Source organism: Neoarius graeffei, chromosome 3, assembly GCF_027579695.1.
Source record: "Neoarius graeffei isolate fNeoGra1 chromosome 3, fNeoGra1.pri, whole genome shotgun sequence".
In the NCBI taxonomy this organism is placed as follows: domain Eukaryota; kingdom Metazoa; phylum Chordata; class Actinopteri; order Siluriformes; family Ariidae; genus Neoarius; species Neoarius graeffei.
Window position 1 is genome coordinate 103437173 of NC_083571.1, and position 21362 is coordinate 103458534.

The 21362-nt window shown below is 40.4% G+C and overlaps 2 protein-coding genes across 2 annotated transcripts; both read right to left on the reverse strand.

Annotated features, from left to right (window-relative positions):
* Positions 1–593: 593 nt before the first annotated feature.
* Positions 594–2472, reverse strand: foxc1b (forkhead box C1b). Its single transcript, XM_060916119.1, has one exon. It carries the CDS (start codon positions 2159–2161, stop codon positions 902–904), a length of 1260 nt encoding a protein of 419 aa, XP_060772102.1. The 5' UTR covers positions 2162–2472; the 3' UTR covers positions 594–901.
* Positions 2473–10491: 8019 nt separating this feature from the next.
* foxf2b (forkhead box F2b) lies at positions 10492–13289 on the reverse strand. The gene is made up of 2 exons (XM_060916120.1): positions 12070–13289; positions 10492–11165 (listed from the first exon to the last, which is right to left on the reverse strand). The coding sequence occupies exons 1-2, from the start codon at positions 12968–12970 to the stop codon at positions 10975–10977; spliced, it is 1092 nt and encodes a 363-aa protein (XP_060772103.1). The 5' UTR covers positions 12971–13289; the 3' UTR covers positions 10492–10974.
* Between the last annotated feature and the right edge of the window lie 8073 nt (positions 13290–21362).

Sequence of the window (21362 nt, forward strand, 5' to 3'; positions counted from 1 at the left end):
AAATTAAATGGTTTGCAGATTTATAGTTAACAAAGGTGGTATTGCACAGGTATTATTACCAGTATTACCCAGGTAGTATTGCACAAGTAACTTCCGGCGCCCCTTTTAGAGTGGCAGCCAGTTACAGCAGCTCCTCTCTTATTATTATTATTATTATTATTATTATTATTATTATTGTGATGATAGTCGTATAAGACCAAGGCCAGGTAATATAAAGTTTCTACAATAATAATAATAATAATAATAATAATAATAATAATAATGTTTCCTAATGAGTTTGGTCCTGGTGTCATGACTTGGTGTATAATAATAATAATAATAATAATAATAATAATAATAATAATAATAATAAACAGAAAAACGCTTCTATTTGTGTTCGGTTCTGATGGTGCCACTGACAGGTGATAAGGGATCAGAAACATGAAATTTGTGAATCGTGTAAAACGTGATACAATCCTTTGGGGCGCATTATTGCAGGTTGTAAGAAAGAAGGAAGGAAGGAAAGAAAGAAAGAAAGGCGAAAAATCACTCGATCGTTTTACTTCAAGAGGAAAGGAATTTATTTAACAAATAATATATTTCGAGTATTTTTTTTCATTTAAAAATCGCATATTTTGTACACAGTTTGGTTCTGTTTTGTATAAATAAGATTAACATTTGTTTGAAAAGTTGGTCCATCTGATTCTTAATGAAATAAATTAATCTAGTGATAGAGATAAAGTCCTATTGAGGCGAGAAAAAAAAACAGAAATCTTACACATGTTCAGGCCTTTCAGTCCGGAGCTGCTTGAGCCCCCTGTACTCACCACGGTTTGGTTAAAAAGCTTTGTGTTAAATTATTTCAACTGGGATAAAAACTGCGAGTGTGTGGGCCAGATGTTTTGGCTCGGGTGATGTTTGGTCAGAACTTGCTACAATCATAGACGAAAGTTCCCGAGGCCCGGTAGAGCGGCTGAGTGGCAGAGAAAGGTGTCTGACAGCCTCCGTCGCTTCCGGCCGCCGGTGAGGAGTTGAGCGCGAGCCGCTGAGCCTCGAACGCGGCGTGAAAGCTTGCTTGTTGTGTCCCGTAGCTCGCGCCGAGCTGCGCCGCTTCTGCGCTCTGATTGAGGTACCACGGTGCGAGCCGACTCTGTTGCACGTGCTGGTTCTCTTGGCTCGCGTGAGAGGACGCGGCGACGCTTGTTGCGCTCGTGTAATCCGGTAAGGCTTCGTTCCCGCGGTCACCAGCGTACATGTCGCACTGGTAGACGGCCGGCTGGCCGCACGGAGGACTGTAGTGCGCTGGCTGTGTGGAGGGCGAATAGGCAAGAGGCACCGAGCTCGGTAAAGCAGCGCGCGAGGCGGGCAACTCTGCAGCCTGCGGTGGTGACCCACGGAGCCCGGCGATTATGCTATCCATACTGAAGGCCTGCTGTGCCGTTTGCGTCTGTGGGCTCCCGTCGCACCCGGCCACACTGACGCTGTCCGGGCTTTCGGTTTTCGTCACCGAACCGAGGGCCGGGGTGCCAGAGCGCGGGGGCGTGCAAGCTCCGTTCTCTGTCTTTATGTCCCGGAGTTTGACCGGCTCCTGGTGAGAGTCGCGAGCGTGGGCCCGGGCCTCCTTGCCTTGAAGCTCGCGCTCCTCTCGTTCCTTCAGTGCGTCCTTCTTCTTAAAGCGGCGCCTCCTGCGCAGGAAGCTGCCATTTTCGAACATGTTGTAAGAGTCTGGATCGAGAGTCCAGTAGCTGCCTTTGCCCGGTTTCTTGTCGTCGCGTGGCACCTTGACGAAGCACTCGTTGAGAGACAGATTGTGGCGAATGCTGTTCTGCCAGCCTTGCTTGTTCTCCCGGTAAAACGGAAACCGTTCCATGATGAACTGATAGATCCCGTTCAGCGTGACCCTTTTATCCGCTGAATTCTGGATGGCCATGGTTATCAGTGCGATGTAGCTGTATGGAGGTTTGACCATCTCTTTGGGCTGCTGAGTGGCCGCATAGGGGCCATAAGCGCGAGCCATGGCACCGGGGTACTGCTCGTGCGCTGCGTGAGAGTACATACTCATTGGCGCAGGGATGCCGGTATAACCAGCGCCGTTGGCAGCCCGGTAGTAGCCCTGCTCGCCCGTGATATACGGAACAACACCCAGAGAACTGGGGCTGGACGCAGGGTAGCGCGCGTGCATTGTGCCCCTCAGTTCACGGTACTAGAGCGCGGACCTGGCCACAGTTCTCCCAGCTCCTCTCCCAGGATCCTCTTCTCAGTACCGTGGTCGAGTTTTGCTCAGATCATCCAAAGTCCACTCTGTCTTCACTTGCCTGGATTTGCAGTCTTTGTAGCCAACAGATCACCTTCCAGAGTTAAAAATATATATATATATATATATATCCTGAAACATCTATCTGTCATTGAAAAGTCACAAACTTATGAACTTTCCGTCACTTCAGAGAAACCTTTTGGACCGAAAACTTCATCCTTGGCTGTTTTGCCTGTGTGAGTGCTCCTCCCAGAGAGCAGCCCGTGTCCAATGGGCGTTCAGAGCTGTTTATGGAGCTACAGGATCAGAGTACTTTTCACCCAGTCCATGGAGGCAGGACACTTCATCAAGTCTGAAGGTGTGCGTTCACCTAAACACTTCATGCGCGCACGTGTTGGGATGGATGATAAGAAAGAAAGAAAGAAAGAAAGAAAGAAAGAAAGAATACAATATAAGTGATACGGTTCAACAAGTCAGTGTGCTATGAGTCTTCATGTGTTCACAATCTCATCCCAGTTTCACTATCAGAGAGTGTGAGTGTGAGGTGGCAGCACTATGGGTTTTGTCTCTACAGCTAATTTCACTCCATGCAGCTGCAGTGGATAATCTCATCTGGATTGCACAGCTGTATAGTGATTATAATCGGTTGTATTATAATCGATGCTTATATGAAGACATATATATATATATATATATATATATATATATATATATATATATATATATATATATATATATATATATATATATATATATATATATGACTGTGTTGCACTGTCGAGGTGCCAGAAGAGGATGAACTCTCAAAGCTTCCTGTGGTGTTTTTGGTTGTCATTTTATTTGTCTGGAGCCTCATTTTGAAGACTCTAAAATGGTATCTACTGTACAGACACGGTTGATAGAGATGATCAGGTCACGGCTCGATCTGAGCATGAGGAAGGGAAATAGTTTGTTTTATGGTTGTCATTTTATTTGTCTGGAGCCAAACTGGACTCATTTTGAAGACTTTAAAATGGTATCTACTGTACAGACACGGTTGACCTGTTGCACATAATTATGGATTGGCTTGAGTGTAGTTAAGGGTTGATATTGTTATTAAAAGCCCAAAGGTGGTGGGTGGTGGAGCATCACCTGAAACTGGAGGCTAATAATTTAGATCAATACTTTTATTTATTCTAGCTTAATAATACTATTCTCTAATACTCTACCCTATTAGACCTACTAATCTCTGTCATGTCCGAGATCTTTAATTAGGACTAAACTGATATGTATTTATTTCTCAATTTATTCTGAGAGAGAGAGAGAGAGAGAGAGAGAGAGAAGACTATAAAGCTGCTAAAATATTGGTTCTTGCTTGGAAGAGCTTGGAGTCAGACCTCCAGCTTTCCTCCATCAGGGTCGTTTAGATGTTATTTTTTATCTTCAGCATAACCTTCATCCTCACGTTGAACAAGAAACACTCTTTAAACGGAATGCTGTGAGAAATTGTATTTAGTTTATACTTTAAAACAAGAACTTGATGAGTCTTAGGGTTGCAGGTCCGATGTGTACAATCCCGCTCTGTCATTGGCTGCCCCCTCGTGGCATATATAATGAGCAATATAGAAAAAAAAAAGAAGCAAGATGGAAAATTAAGATGATGTATGTAAAAATGAAAGAAGAAGTAAATAAATAAAAACATGTATGCACATGCCTTTAAAACAAGCGTATTATTATTATTATTATTATTATTATTATTATTATTATTATTATTATTATTCGGTTTCTGCTGTATGAAACCTGGCCAGAGCACGCGCTAAAAATAACATCTAAACGACCCTGATGGAGGAAAGCTGGAGATCTGACTCCAAGCTCTTTCAGTACCTTTTAAAAAGCATTTAAATATTCACTTAATATAATTTTTCCCCCCCGTAAATTAACGATTATATTAGAACCGTCTCTTAATAAGAGTGTGTCTGGTCATAATTAAAGGATTGAAGTTTTTAATAATTGTCGAGTTTAATTAAATAAACACGACATATTGTAATGTAATATAAATGTTTTGAATAAGGTCTTATCTTCTCTTATATATATATATATATATATATATATATATATATATATATATATATATATATATAAGAGATAAGAAGACCTTTATGATCCCACAGTGGGAAAATTTCCTGTTTGCAGCAGCATAGTTGATAGCAGCAGAAAAGGACATTATCAAGCCACACAAATATATATATATATATATATATATATATATATATATATATATATATATATATGCACACACACATACGTTAAAAAGAAAAATATATATATACCTAAGATAAATACTAAATTAGAGGAATTATGAAGTCGATGAAACACACTTATTGCACACATCAGGTGGTCATAATTGCAAAAGATAAAACAGAAAAATACAGAAAAAAACAATGCAACAACTATTGACAGACATACAGATGTGAGTCTACTGTGAGCATATTTATTTATGCCAGTGCCATGGAACAGCTTTTCTGTAAGAAGACTGAAAACAGAGTAGAACACTGGAGCAAGCTCCTCATTTTAATGTAGATTTGATGTCTGTATATTATTTTCTATTTCATGTTCATCTTTTCGATTTCAGTTTAAACTTTGCTCACACACACACACACACACACACACACACACACACACACACACACACACACACACATATATATATATATATATATATATATATATATATATATATATATGCACACACACACGCACATTAAAAAGAAAAAAAAATACACCTAAGATAAATACTAAATTAGAGGAATTATGAAGTAGATGAAACACACTTTTTGCACACATCAGATGGTCGTAATTGCAAAAGATAAAACAGAAAAATACAGAAAAAAACAATGCAACAACTATTGACAGACATACAGATGTGAGTCTACTGTGAGCATGTTTATTCATTTATTTATTTGTGCCAGTGCCATGGAACAGCTTTTCTGTAAGAAGACTGAAAACAGAGTAGAACACTGGAGCAAGCTCCTCATTTTAATGTAGATTTGATGTCTGTATATTATTTTCTATTTCATTTTCATATTTTCGATTTCAGTTTAAACTTCCTGCTACTTTGCATACGAAGCACATTTCTGCCTCTGTTTGTAGTATTTATTTGCTCATGTGTATTATTTTCACAAATACTAAAATGCTAACTCTGTATTAGTAAAGGTGTTCGGCTATCTCCATTGTTCTTTAATTGCAGACAAAACTACTACTATTCATCTGTTTCTACACAATAATAGTAATAATAATCATAATAATTAGTAGTAGTAATAGTAGTCGTAGTAGTCATTAGCTATTATTATTATTATTATTATTATTATTATTATTATTATTATGTTTAAATGCACAGTAATTATCTAGTGGAAAAACTAGGGCTGGCAGCAAGAAGCTGCCTTAGCATTCTTGTACTCTTCTGCCGAGCCCAATAGTATGGCCTTCTGCATTCTATTTGCCTTGAGTCCATCATGGATATCTTCCAAATATCTCTCTATCCTGTCTGTATAGCTAATTTTTTTCCTTGAAAAAGTGATTAACAAAATAACAAGGAATAATTTTTGTGAAGCAAATTCTGAAATATGTACCTTAGCAGTCTAGTGCCTGACCAACTATCTGTCTATAAGTAATAATATATTTGTAAGTAGTAAGTTGTAGTAATCATCTATAACATAATCTACATAATATATACACGCACCTACCCTGGGTGTTACCCTGTCATTAGCTACTACTACTACAACACACACACACACACACACACACACACACACACTGAACCCTTTGTTTGACTTGTTTTCTGACGTCTTAAGGTTCATTTCCAAGGGTTCCTCAATTTATGCAGTTTCCCTAAAGCATTTTAGTTTGTTTGAATCCCTTTCAAACACAGAAACCCCTTGACATTTAAGAGTTGTAGTTAGGAGTTTTATGTCAGTTTATGATATATTTTTTAGCTGGTTATGACCACATATAGTTTTGTTTTCAGCTCTCGATATCATCAGCGAAACAAGTAGTCCTCAATCCAGAAGGATCCCTCAGCCAGCTCCTAAATTTAGTATGTTTTAGCTCCAAACAATCCAGAGCCAGATAGTTTTAGACCGAGCTTTTCAACTCCTGTTCTAGGGAAATTTCAAAACATGCAGGCATTTGTTCTTCATGGCTGGAGTAAAGAAGAAGAAGACTTTATTTATCTCATACACATTACAGTACAGTGAAATTCTTTTCTCCTTTTTTCCTCTCATATCCCAACTTGTGAAGAAACACTGGTCAAAGTTCAGGTGTGTGAGGAGCAGAGTAGAAAGCTGCTACCTGGCTGTGATCTAATTCACCACACTTTGGCATGACCTCCTTCTTTTAGCAGCTTTGGATTTGTTTTCAAGCCTGTTTGTTCTGAAAGATTAAACAGTAAGAAAACTGGGGATGATTTTAACGCAGGTCATTTGTAGCACCTTTAACTCTCTTTTTTTTTTAAAGAAGTATCTGGGGGTTCAGTGTTGGTTTTACTAATTACACACTAGGCCACCTTTATTAAAGGTGAATAATAATGATTAGTTGCAAATATAAGCATTAACTTGAACAGTCTTGCTCTTTAAAATTTTGATAAACTATTATTCACATTCAGCCCTGCGATGCAGAGCATTTTTTAACATAGTAATGGCCAGATTTGGTCTCCTAGTCAATGCCAAACCAGCTTCACTGGGAGACCAAATTTTAAACCAAGTTATGTCTTATCATTTGGTTCAATCAGTTGCAATTAATTAACTAAGTACCATGTAAGTATACATTTAACAAGGAAAACGAAGATCTATGTTATAAGATATACACACAAGATCATGTTCTCATCTCATCTCATTATCTCTAGCCGCTTTATCCTGTCCTACAGGGTCGCAGGCAAGCTGGAGTCTATCCCAGCTGACTACGGGTGAAAGGCGGGGTACACCCTGGACAAGTCGCCAGGTCATCACAGGGCCGACACATAGACACAGACAACCATTCACACTCACATTCACACCTACGGTCAATTTAGAGTCACCAGTTAACCTAACCTGCATGTCTTTGGACTGTGGGGGAAACTGGAGCACCCGGAGGAAACCCACGCGGACACGGGGAGAACATGCAAACTCCACACAGAAAGGCCCTCGCCGGCCACGGGGCTCGAACCTGGACCTTCTTGCTGTGAGGCGACAGCACGAACCACTACACCACCGTGCCGCCCCAAGATCATGTTGGTTAAGAAAAACAAAACTAAAATTTGGTTACTGAGATGGCTGATGTCAGAATCCGATGTCATTACCGTGTAACTTTGAGTGTCTTTGACATAACATTTGTGCTTGGTAATTGCTCTTGATAGCTGTGTAGTCACTGTAGTGTGTTTGTCTGTATGGTGATTGGTGAACCATTTTGCATCACAGAATATGCCGCAGCGGTGCAGCCACATGGACTCTGGGGCCTGTGATTGTATTGCCCAGACCAGTTGGTCTCCTAGTGAAAATCCTTAAAAAATGCTCTGCTGCAATGACCTGGCGACTTGTCCAGGGTGTACCCCGCCTCTCACCCATAGTCAGCTGGGATAGGCTCCAGCTTGCCTGCGACCCTGTCGGACAGGATAAGCAGCTACAGATGATGGATGGATGGATGGATGGATGGATGGATGGATGGAAACAAATTCCTTGACTGAAGTGACTTTAACAGCCTATTGTTCTTACAACTGTCTGACACAAGGTGGCAGTGTAATATTCCTGAAAGTCCAAACTGCATCCCAACGCCACCAAATCCTCATGTGCACTAGTGTATGCTTAAAGTCATATGTTGTGTTTGAAATGACATGTTATATGCTCTTCTTTTATTTTATTAAATTCGAGACATTTATGGTGTGTGTACAATTTATTACCATAGTCACTTACAAACAGGATTCTTTGATTGTTTTTCAAGGATTTTAAAAAATTATTATTTAAAAAATAGTTAAGGATTCTGATGTTTCCTAACAACTCTTTCTGATAGAGAAGCACTCTGTTGTAGGGTTTAGAACCTAGAACCTTTCAGAAGGATAATGTTTTTAAGAGTACATAGACCTAAAGCTATTTCTGGAAATGACTGACGAAAACTTGGCAATAATTTCTACAGGAGACTGGGTATTACTGTATTTATATTTCACTTCTGTTCCAAAATAATGTATTGGGCCTATACCTGCATGCCCTGTTTCTGAAGCTAGAAGTTTGATATTCCCCCCCCCCCCCCCCCCCCACCAAAAGTTTTAAAGCAGCCTACTCAATATATTTAAAGAATTTATTAAAAATGTTTATGAATGTTCAGAACATGAAATTACTCCATGCTGTAATGTGGACATAAAGACTCCTTTCCTTTGAACTAGTTAAGAAAGAAAGCAAGAAAGCACAACTTTATTCATCACACACTTGTGAAATTCCTCTCTGCATTTAACCCATCTGAAGCAGTGAAGACACACATGCCCAGAGCAGTGGGCAGCCATGCTAACAGCGCCCGGGGAGCAGTTGGGAGTTAGGTGTCTCGCTCAAGAGCACCTCAGCCCAAGTCAAAGTCTCTTCCCACACCATGTGGCACATAGGGCGGCACCGATCTCTGTTTCCGTAGCCCTCAGCTTCTCACCTATTACATAGGGTTACAGTGGGGGGCTAGTCCTCTGGTAACCGCGAGAGTTTGACTCCCCACTCGCATCTGTATTGCAGCATGCCTTGCCAGACGGTACCATTTTTATGATGGTCTTTGGTATGACCCGACCATGAGTAGAACTCGCGATCTCCCGATCAAGAGGCAGACACGCTAACCACTAAGCCAACTCGCAGCACCTCAGCCCAAGACCGTCCCACATTAACCTAACCGCATGCCTTTGGACTATGGGGGAAACCGGAGCACCCAGAGGAAACCCATGCAGACACACGGAGAACATGCAAACTCCACACAGAAAGCTCCCTATTAGATACTCCCTATTAGACAGACAGAACTGAGGATGCCTTTTGGACGAGAGGCGAAACGTCTTCAAGACTTTTCAAGCAAGTCCAGTTGCTCTCTTCTACCAACCACAGATTACTATGTACCTGGATGACTGAGTATCTTCACAGATATGTTTCTACGCACTTTGGGATGAGATCCCTTCGACTGGTGCGGAAGTATGAGAGGACTTCCAGAAAACTGGCAGACATCTTAGCCAGAGAGGATCGTTCATTTTTGTCAACCTGGAACGACCATCACTGAACAGAGGTGGGTGTCTATGACATCTATCAGCCACCTACAATGCAGCCATCAGCATTCTGATTCGGATTCTATGATGATCCATGAGAGGATAAATACTTGATACTCCCTATTAGACAGACAGAACTGAGGATGCCTTTCGGACGAGAGGCGAAACGTCTTCAAGACTTTTCAAGCAAGTCCAGTTGCTCTCTTCTACCAACCACAGATTACTGTGTACCTGGATGACTGAGTATCTTCACAGATATCCACACAGAAAGGCTCGAACCCAGAACCTTCTTGCTATGAGGCGACCGTGCTAACCACTACACCACCGTGCAGCCCAAGGTTTAAAGTTTATTTATTCCTGGTAGGTACAGTGATATGTAGGCCGAATGTGGCAGTGTATAATTATTTTTCTCATTTTTTTTTAAACAAAGGAATCAATAAATCAAACAAACAAACAGCAACAGAAGTGTGAAGGTGCAGTGGTAAAATCTGGCCGCTAGATGGCAGTACAACATCACAGTTTGTTCAACACGTGTGGCTTCACAAGTGAATTTTCAAATCACAAATGTGGAAGTATATGTCAGGGTTTTGTTTCTATCCTTCTAGCAAGATATACCTAAAGTTTACATGCAGGTTTTTAGCAAAGGATTTCATTTCAGCTTTTTCCTGTTATATCAGTGATGTGATAAAAGCAACATGTGATAAAACATGGCATGTCTCCTTCAGTAATAACTTCTGTTTTTTACAGTTATTGTAGCTTTCCATTTCCGGTTTATTATTATTATTATTATTATTATTATTATTATTTGCTTTTTATAGAAACTTCAAGTGATGATCAGGCGATAATTTCTAAACTACAAGAACTAAATTGTTAGCTATGATATAATTTTACACAGCTTAATTGAGAATCTCATGTTAAATGTCATTTCTGTTATATTAATGTAATTTATAACAACAACAACAACAACTTTATACTATACATTTTATTATAGAATATACAATTAGAAGGCAAAGCAGCACCACACACACACACACACACACACACACACACACACACACACACACACACACACACACACACACACACACACACTCACAAAGTGACATTATAGTGATGATATCTGTGACCGTTTTCTGCAAGGACTGTGCGTTTACTCAAATAATAAATCTTTGGTTAGGAGATCTCCACTCAGTTCTTCCTCTGCTCAGTTAGATCATCTGACAATGTTATCATCTAACATCTAACTTAGATGTTTCCCCTGCCCTTAATACTTGTGCCATGGATGAAATTATGAATGAACAGAACAAAACAGAATATGTAGCTATAGCATAATACAGAGTTACCTCAAAGCAGCCTGATAAACATCATTGCCTCCACTGGACAAGTCAAAGAAGGATTAAAAACAAAACACTAAGGGCTTGCTAATAAACCGATCGGTTGGCTTGGGTGTGTTGGACTGCAGGATCTTCAGGTTCAGTCTGTAGACATGATCATTTGATGACCTCCTTCACATTACACAAGGCTTGATGTCCTGCTGAACACTCGGGTGAACATGCTGCTGCTGACTGTAATGGGGATGGTGATGAGAATAATATCCACTAGCAGACGGATGGAGAGATCCGAGTCCACTGAGATTTAACATAAAGTCCTTCCGTTCATCCACAGGAGTGGAATGGGCCTGATAGCAAGATACACCCACTGCAAACAAACAAACAAACCAATGCAAATGTGTACAGCTAGATGCATTGGCTTCATAACAGATTTTGTAAAGCAAAACTCATCTAAACGGTGCTGTGTTTTGTTCAAGCAACATACTTTACTGCATGGAAAACCAGACATTGGCACAAGTTCACGTGATCTTAAAATGTCATTATACTTGTACAGTATAGGCAGAAACTAATTGAAACAATGGGGCCATTAATGGAAATCCATTTTGTCAATTTGTTACTTAAATTTGCTTTGAAATTAAATTATTGGGTGTACTGAGGGAAGAATTAACAGGGTAGATATGAGCTAAGTGTCTGTGGAAATGATGTTATTTTGTCCAGAAAATGAAAACTTATTTTCAGTAGCTATTTTTTTTTTATAATTACAGCAATGACACAACAAAACCTATCCAGAAATGAGCAATATTGAGGACTATTTTGCTCACTTTTTCTGATCACTAAATTAGATATACAGTAAATCATGGTTCTTTATATATCTGGGTTATGAATGAATGGGACGGAGGGAAGAAAAAAACTTATAACAGTTCTAGTAAAACGTTTTATAAAAGGTTTCTCTGTTTGTAGACTACAAAAACAAGCAATAAACAAATCCCTCATTTTCAGTAACTCGCTGTAAAGACAGTACTGACACCAGAGAAAGCACAGTACTGACCTTATGAGGTCGGTCTTTTATTTATTAAAACTGTTGTATTCACATGTGGTTCGTGTTCTTAACTGGATGATAAAGAGTGCATTCCCATTTTTTTTTTACAATGAATAATAAGTTATTTGAAAAAGAAAAAAAAATACAAATTATTGTGCATTACTTAAAGTTGCATATAATTTATGTGTATTTTTATTTACATAAAAAAATGTGTTTGGATCATATAACCTACTTGTCATGTCTGCACTGTGTCTGCTGCTTGGCTGCAGATAGGTTTGTTCCATGGAGTAGGATGAAGAAAATGATGGTGCACTTTGCTGTTGTGTAGAGGACCCTGGACTACCAGGGATATGAGTGCGCTTTAGGTAATGAGATGAAGGCCAATGGTGAGCTGTGCCAGAATACTGAGAATGGCCTTCAATCGAGCTCCCCGGAGGGCAAGAAGAGACTGGGCTACTGCTGTTTGCCCCATAGCTTCCATTTGCCGGGAGTGGACAGTTGGCCATGTGTCCATAATGGCCAAGTTTCAGGGGTTCGAACCCGCCACCAGACACAGATCCTGACATGACGTCCAGGTTGTAGCTATTAGCGTGACACGCTGGAGATTGCAGGTCAAAGTTTTGGGGTAAAATGGTGGAAGTGAAGCCGAGGCCATTCATCATGCGGTACATGGGCTTCAGGACTTCACATTTTCTCCGAAACCCCCTTGGTCTCCGCCGGAAGGAGCCTTCTTCAAACATGAACTCACTCGCAGGATCTATGGTCCAGTAGTGGCCTTTCCCAGGGCGCCCGAGACCTTTGGGTAACTTAATGAAGCATTCATTCAGGGATAAATTGTGTCGAACGGAGTTCTTCCATCCCTGGTAAGAGCCTCGAAAGAAAGGGAAGCGCGTCTGGAGGAACTGGTAAATCTCGCTCAGGGTGAGACGCTTTGCCGGTGCGCTCTGGATCGCCATCACAATGAGCGCAATATAAGAGTAGGGTGGCTTTTCTGGACGTCGCATCCCCGAGCTGTTCTTTTTTCCCTTGCTGGGTCCACTACCCAGGCTTCCAGAGCCGGTCGGAGTGTCCATTAATCCAGAATCCGTCCTCATAGTGGGGCTGGTGGACTCCAGAGAGCTCTCAGTGGCCATCCTGTTCAGCGCAGAAGCTCAGGTTTGGCACAGCTGGCCACAGGAGACGAAGCAAACTTCAGCAATGAACAGCAAATCTGTTTATTTTACCTGATCTCATTGAAATCTTTCAAACGCGTGGTGCGTCATTATTAGTTGGAGAAACCTGAAGAGTCAGAGGGGGAAGGAAAAAAGAGACAGACGAGTAGAAAGAGTTAAGCTGGACATCTTCGTATCGTTATCGTTATCGTATGATTCGTATCGTTATCGCGTGAAATGGGTTTGCTGCGCTGATGTTGAGCAGGATATCCATAACCCTCTTCTGAGAAAAGAAATGGACAGTTCCCAAGGCCCTTCAACTAAACAGACCTCAGGAGCTGAAGGATCAGTAACTCTGGAGCTTCCCTCCTCCTCCTTCTCCGCCTTCGTCCGGGGCACCCCCCAACACACACACACACACACACACACACACGTCCCCGACTCACCACCCTCTCAAACTGCTTCATCCTTTGTCAAACCCACAGCAAATAGTTAAGCCAAGCACAGAACCCAAATAACAAATATTACATCATGTTACTATTTTCAATATTATTTTATGCTCGAGTAAAAAGTGTGTTACGCATCACTATAAACAGCCCAGGGGATATATATATATATATATATATATATATATATATATATATATATATATATATATATATATATATGTGTGGAAGAACTCAGTAAAAACACAATCTGGCCACCATGAGACTGAAATGCTGGACTCTATCTGTTTCACAGGGTGGGACAGAATGTTGATTACAAATGATTTTGACATGAGTGAAAACAAGCTTTTTCCAACAGGCTCATGGTGAGAAGCGCACACACACACACACACAGAGAGAGAGAGAGAGTATCCACACTTCAGTCCGGAGGCTAAATCAAGTCCCCTGGGCTTCACATTTATTAAATAAACAAAATCTCAATTAGGGGAATCGACAGAATAATCACCGCCTTTTGGAAATAATCATCATCTCAAACGCACTCAAGTGTGACAGTGTGAACGATCACTGCACTGATAAGGGAGTAGAACCTATGATATTTGAGCTACACATGCTTTCTGGGGAAATTCCTTCCAGACAAAGAGTTATTTTATTCAAAAAAATACATCTAAACATTTCTTTACACATCAAATTATTATTATTATTATTATTATTATTATTATTATTATTATTATTATTATTATTATTATTATGTACAGCTAGAGTCTACAAATAATTTGATTTTAGTTCATGGATCTACAATAGCCCTAAATACAAGAACAAGTAAATGTACATTCAAATGTATGAAGTTTCAAAACTGTTCACATTTCCTGATACCAATTTTTAAAATAATAATAATAATTGTTGTTATTATTATTGTTGGGGCAGCATGGTGGTTAGCACTGTCGCCTCACAGCAAGAAGGTCCGGGTTCGAGCCCAGCGGCCAGCGAGGGCCTTTCTGTGTGGAGTTTGCATGTTCTCCCCGTGTCCGCGTGGGTTTCCTCCGGGTGCTCCGGTTTCCCCCACAGTCCAAAGACATGCAGGTTAGGTTAACTGGTGACACTAAATTGACCGTAGGTGTGAATGTGAGTGTGAATGGTTGTCTGTGTCTATGTGTCAGCCCTGTGATGACCTGGTGACTTGTCCAGGGTGTACCCCGCCTTTCGCCCGTAGTCAGCTGGGATAGGCTCCAGCTTGCCTGTGACCCTGTAGAACAGGATAAAGCGGCTAGAGATAATGAGATGAGATGAGATGCTTTCTGGGGAAATTCTTTCCAGACAAAGAGTTATTTTATTTAAAAAATACATCTAAACATTTCTTTACACATCAAATTATTATTATTATTATTATTATTATTATTATTATTATTATTATTATTATGTACAGCTAGAGTCTACAAATAATTTGATTTTAGTTCATGGATCTACAATAGCCCTAAATACAAGAACAAGTAAATGTACATTCAAATGTATGAAGTTTCAAAACTGTTCACATTTCCTGATACCAATTTTTAAAATAATAATAATAATAATAATTATTATTATTGTTGGGGCGGCACGGTGGTTAGCACTGTCGCCTCACAGCAAGAAGGTCCGGGTTCAAGCCCAGCAGCCAGCAAGGGCCTTTCTGTGCGGAGTTTGCATGTTCTCCCCGTGTCCATGTGGGTTTCCTCCGGGTGCTCCGGTTTCCCCCACAGTCCAAAGACATGCAGGTTAGGTTAACTGGTGACTCTAAATTGACCGTAGGTGTGAATGTGAGTGTGAATGGTTGTCTGTGTCTATGTGTCAGCCCTGTGATGACCTGGCGACTTGTCCAGGGTGTACCCCGCCTTTCGCCCGTAGTCAGCTGGGATAGGCTCCAGCTTGCCTGCGACCCTGTAGAACAGGATAAAGCGGCTACAGATAATGGATGGATGGATTTGATGGATTTGGATTTGAAAGGCACTTTTACACGATTCCTCACTCACCCTCCTCCTGAAAATTTCACAAAGTTTTATTTTGATCATCTAGATCAGGTTTAGCCTCCTAATGGAAAGTCTTAAAGGAAAAGTTAGCCTACAAGAAAAGGTCTGATGATCACTCATACTGATAAAGAGGTAAGTTGGAGATAAATTAAGACTGAGTGGGTTTTATTCCTTTCTGTGAACAAGCCACTAATATATTTTCTTAAAAATACACTTGAATTTATATTAACTGTTAAAATGGATGGTTAAAAGTGGTACACTAGGTCCATGTCGGGGAGAGTGGGGAGACTTGGGACAAGTTTTCAGCTTTTGTAGATTGTGTGAAATTCTTTGCAGGTAGCGTCACATTCATATTGTATTCGAGAGTGTTTCTCAGCTTGTCACATATCCTGACCTTCAGGCTTCATTTTCTCTGTCATTATTTTTTGCAGGGAGACATGAGACACTGATGGGCGATGTGGGACATTATGTTGGAAGACTTGGGACATAGTGTGGAGACATGGAACAAAAATTAAATACCTCAACCTACGTGTTTAATTTTTATTTATTTTCAAAACTTGTAACATATGAGCTGTATGAACACACGATGCTGGTACAGCGATAGAAAAATGTCAGTTTACTCAAAATCTGACTCGACAAAACAGTTCCATTCTCAAGAGGGAATGAAATAAGCTCAATCCTCATGCAGGGACATGCCCACATTTTTAAACAATTTTATATTTGTAAACCTCTAGAAAAAAAACTGGAACATGAACTGTCCCAACTCTCCCCATCTGACCATTAAAAAAAAATCCCCAGAAAAAAAAATTCCCCAGAATTTAAGCTTAATAAATTATATTCTATATGATCAGGGCTTTGAACCAGAATTTTTTTCCTATTGGTTCGTTCCGAACAGAAACGGAATTTTAACGTTTCCTGTTTTGGGTTCCACCATTAAATAGACGTTCCCGAACTGGTTAGAACAAAAAAATTTCGTTCCCGGAACGGTTAATTACGTTCCCTGTCAGCTGTTTAACAAATGGCTATAAAATTATGTCTCTGTCTCATCCAGCTTAAGCCAAATGTAGGCTAATTCTATTACAGCCTTCATTATAAGACAAGAAATAAGACAAGAAATAATTCAAAACAATTATTATTTCAAATGTTGGCGATTTGGATTCTCAGTATGTCTTCCCATCTACACAAACAGAAAAAGTGCCAAAAATGAAAGATAATTCGTTTAGTGTGTTACCAAAGGCTAGTCAGGCCCTATGCATTGATAGGCTAACAGAGGTTAACGTCATTTAATGTTCGCGAGCCTCTCATTAACGTGGACAAATATATTGATATCGTGTTTGAAATTGACGTTTTTGAATAACGATATACTGCAATATTTACCTCTTATTTAAGATGTGAAGACGTGATAGTAGTCCACCCTCCCGCTCTCTCCATTCAGTCAGCGAACGTCACACAGGAAGTGAACCCCAGCGGGTCATAGAAACTTGCGCAGGAGAAGAATGGCTTTTTTATTTATAGGCTACGGAAACTTTGAGGAATGAAATAAAATTTGTTTCTGTTCCATGTGAAATAGAAAAAGTTCCTGGTTTTCGTTTTCGTTCCTTGAACCGGTTCAAAGCCCTGTATATGATAACTTTGGGCTACATACCTACCAAATCCTAAATTCCTAATAAATCCTGAATTCACCAGCATACATGACACCAAAGAATAGAGGTGGACTGAAGTAGAAAATATAAGTTTTGGTTGACAAAAATATTGAACTGCACACACTTTACTGCAGTGTCCAGCTTCAAGGCTCTAAAGGAAGTCAGTTACTCTAAGGGGAAACGTCTAACTTCTGATGTAATCTCAAACCTGATTGGTTGAAATTCATTTATGGGAATACAAACTGTCCCAAGTCTCCCTGCTCTCCCCTATACGTATATTTACATAGAAAAAAAATGCTAATTCTAAAACTCACTGATTGTCCTCTTGGGAAACCAGAGAGAACCAAACAACTATTTCCTTATCAGAAAAAAAATTTAATTATAATTATTTTAGAAAGATAAGAATCTTTGAAGGTTTTTCCCCCCCTAAACTATGTATATTCCTGGGGTGGCACAGTGGTGTAGTGGTTAGCACTGTCGCCTCACAGCAAGAAGGTCCTGGGTTCGCGCCCAGTGGCTGACGAGGGCCTTTCTGTGTGGAGTTTGCATGTTGTCCGCGTGGGTTTCCTCCGGGTACTCCGGTTTCCCCCACAGTCCAAAGACATGCAGGTTAGGTTAACTGGTGACTCTAAATTGACCGTAGGTGTGAATGGTTGTCTGTGTCTATGTGTCAGCCCTGTGATGACCTGGCGACTTGTCCAGGGTGTACCCCGCCTTTCACCCATAGTCAGCTGGGATAGGCTCCAGCTTGCCTGCAACCCTGTTGGACAGGATAAGTGGCTACAGATAATGGATGGATGGATATTCCTTGTCTGGATAAAGGGCACAAAGTATCTCAGGATAATTCTACAATCGCCATGACCACAGTTATGAGTAAAGGCTTGTGAAATAAACAATGTGCAGTAACACTGTTTTCTACACGGCTCGATGAGGATGTGGATGAAACGTTCGCAGATAGAGTTTTTTGGGTCATTTTCCGCCGCCCGTGGAGCCTCTTCCTCCCCCGCTGAGTCCCGGATGTACAGTCAGCCTGAAGGAAGCTCAGCTCTGCGCTACTGTACTTTGAAGCTACAGCTACTGACCAAGACAAAGACTCACCGGTGCTCCCTTACGCACGGCACTATTGTAATGCACACTTCACTATCTTGAACATAGCAAATTTTACTTACGACCTGTCTTATCTATGGCGTGTTCTTTGCATTGCCTTGACCATTTCTGTATTTTGGGTCTGAAGTCCATGTGAAGTGTAATTCCACCCTGGTTTGCCCTTACAAAAAAGAAGTTCATTCAAGTGTGCGTCTAGTATACTTCTTTTAAACTAAAAATAAGACAGTATGCTTACAGTTTACTTTTTATTTACTTATCAGAGATATACTTAATAAAGTTATACATAAGTATACTTGGCTTATACTGAAAAGTATATAGAAAAGTCGAAGTATATTAAGCGTATACTTAAACTTTTGATCAAGATATACTTAACAAGAGTGTAATAAAGTATTAAAATATCTGTGCATTATGTTTAAGTGTACTTGCCCTGTAGTTGTGCTTAGCCTTTTGATAGTAGCCTATAAAATACTTCTTTTCACACATATTGGCTTTTTTGTGATATACGGCAGCATGTTTTAAATCCTATCTTTTAAACCCACATGTGGTCAGCTCTGGGGTGGAATCTTAAGGTACAAAACACTTAAGTTGTCTACTGGTAGTGTGCATGAGGTAAGGGTTAGAGCTAGAAAATTAATAGTATACCTAGAAGGGTAATTGCAGTATACTTCAAAACTAAAAAGTGGACTAGATGTATATAACCAGTAACTCATACAGTAGTATATTTCCAGTATGCTATAAAGTATACTTTTATGAACTAAAAAGTGGACTAGAAGTGTGTAACGAGTAAACCAGTAGTATATTTCGAGTATACTACAAAGTATGCTTTAGTAAACTAAAAAGTGGACAAGAATTATACAACAAGTAAACTCATAGTATATTTCCAGTATACTATGAAGTATGCTTTTGTAAACTAAAGAGTGGACTACAACTATAGAACTAGTAAACTATTAGTATATAAGTTTACTTGTGGTATACTTGCAGTACAAAATAAAAAAATACTAGTTGTATACTCAAAGTTTACTTCCCTTAGACTTAAAGTATACTTTTTATAAACTAAAAGTGGGCCAATTTAGTCCCAAGAAGTATTAGATTAGTTTACAAGTATACTGTAAGTACATTGATATCAGTATACTTGGTACACAAAAGTATACTTAATGAAATATACTTTAACTTTACTTAAGTATACTTAATAAAATGAACTTGACTTCTTTTTGGTAAGGGTGGCTTGGTTTGTCAGCCATGCACCTGGAAAACTGGTGCATTAGAATTAGAATTAGTTATAGTGAATGAATTGAGTCAGATGTGCTTAAAATACACAAATATGAAAATGTGCACAACATAAGGAAGTCAGGAGTTGAGTCATGGCTTTTACCCCAAGTGCAGATCTGGGTCCTGAAACTTGGTTTTATAAACATGTTTCATGAGACACAGTTTTAACCTAACTGGACTGAATTCCCAAAAAGTATAGATTTTCTCTTTTCTACAGAAAAGTCTCCTTTACTTTACTGGGCCGTGATATAGTTTGTTAAGCATGTTAGCTCATACTAAACATCTCATCTCATCTCATTATCTGTAGCCGCTTTATCCTGTTCTACAGGGTCGCAGGCAAGCTGGAGTCTATCCCAGCTGACTACGGGCGAAAGGCGGGGTACACCCTGGACAAGTCGCCAGGTCATCACAGGGCTGACACATAGACACAGACAACCATTCACACTCACATTCACACCTACGGTCAATTTAGAGTCACCAGTTAACCTAACCTGCATGTCTTTGGACTGTGGGGGAAACCGGAGCATCCGGAGGAAACCCACGCGGACACAGGGAGAACATGCAAACTCCGCACAGAAAGGCCCTCGCCGGCCACGGGGCTCGAACCCAGACCTTCTTGCTGTGAGGCGACAGCGCTAACCACTACACCACTGTGCCGCCCATACTAAACATGAAACAAAAAAATGCCCACAGTTATTGATTATGGATGTTGCTTGGAGAAACTTATTTGTTCTTAAATATAAAAATAAGTTATGTTGCAGTAGTCTACTTTCTGTATAATATATTCGTTTTGCATCATTTTTTAAAATATAAAAACATTTGACTATAGCACATGATTATGAATGACTGTTATGATTAGGAAGGGGTAAAGCATGGGTAAAACAGAGAAGTGGCATTTGCAGACTTTCTGGGATATTTTCACTGGCCCTGTTCATTCAAGCTGACTTTGCATTCATAATTCTAGTTCTTTATTCAAGTTAAAGTGAATAAATATTCAAGTTTAACTCCTAAATCCACTTAGAAGATAAAACAAAAAATGCAAGAACGTGTCCTAATTGTGTGGTGAGTGATGGGTGTGAATGATGGGTGTGAGTGATGGGTATGAGTGTGGTGATGGGAGTGAGTGGTAGGTGACGGGTGTGAGTGACGGGTGTGAGTGATGGGTGACAGGTGTGAGTGACGGGTGTAAGTGATGGGTATGAGTGTGGTGATGGGTGTGAGTGGTAAGTGATGGGTGTGAGTGACAGGTGTGAGTGACAGGTGTGAGTGATGGGTGTGAGTGACGGGTATGAGTGTGGTGATGGGTGTGAGTGGTATGTGACGGGTGTGAGTGACGGGTGTGAGTGACGGGTATGAGTGTAGTGATGGGAGTGAGTGGTAGGTGACAGGTGTGAGTGACGGGTGTAAGTGATGGGTATGAGTGTGGTGATGGGTGTGAGTGGTAGGTGATGGGTGTGAGTGACAGGTGTGAGTGATGGGTGACAGGTGTGAGTGACGGGTGTGAGTGATGGGTATGAGTGTGGTGATGGGTGTGAGTGGTAGGTGATGGATGTGAGTGACAGGTGTGAGTGACGGGTATAAGTGTGGTAAAGGGTGTGAGTGGTGGGCAACGGGTATGAGTGACAGATATAAGTGTGGTGAAGGGTGTGAGTGACGGGTATGAGTGTGGTGATGGGTGTGAGTGGTGGGCGATGGATGTGAGTGACAGGTATGAGTGTGGTGATGGGTGTGAGTGGTGGGCGATGGATGTGAGTGACAGGTATGAGTGTGGTGATGGGTGTGAGTATCGGGTGTGAGTGGCAGATGATGGGTGTGAGTGATGGGTGCGAGTGGCAGATGATGGATGTGAGTGGTGAGTGACGGGTGTGAGTGGCAGATGATGAGTGCAAATGGCAGGTAACGAGTGTGA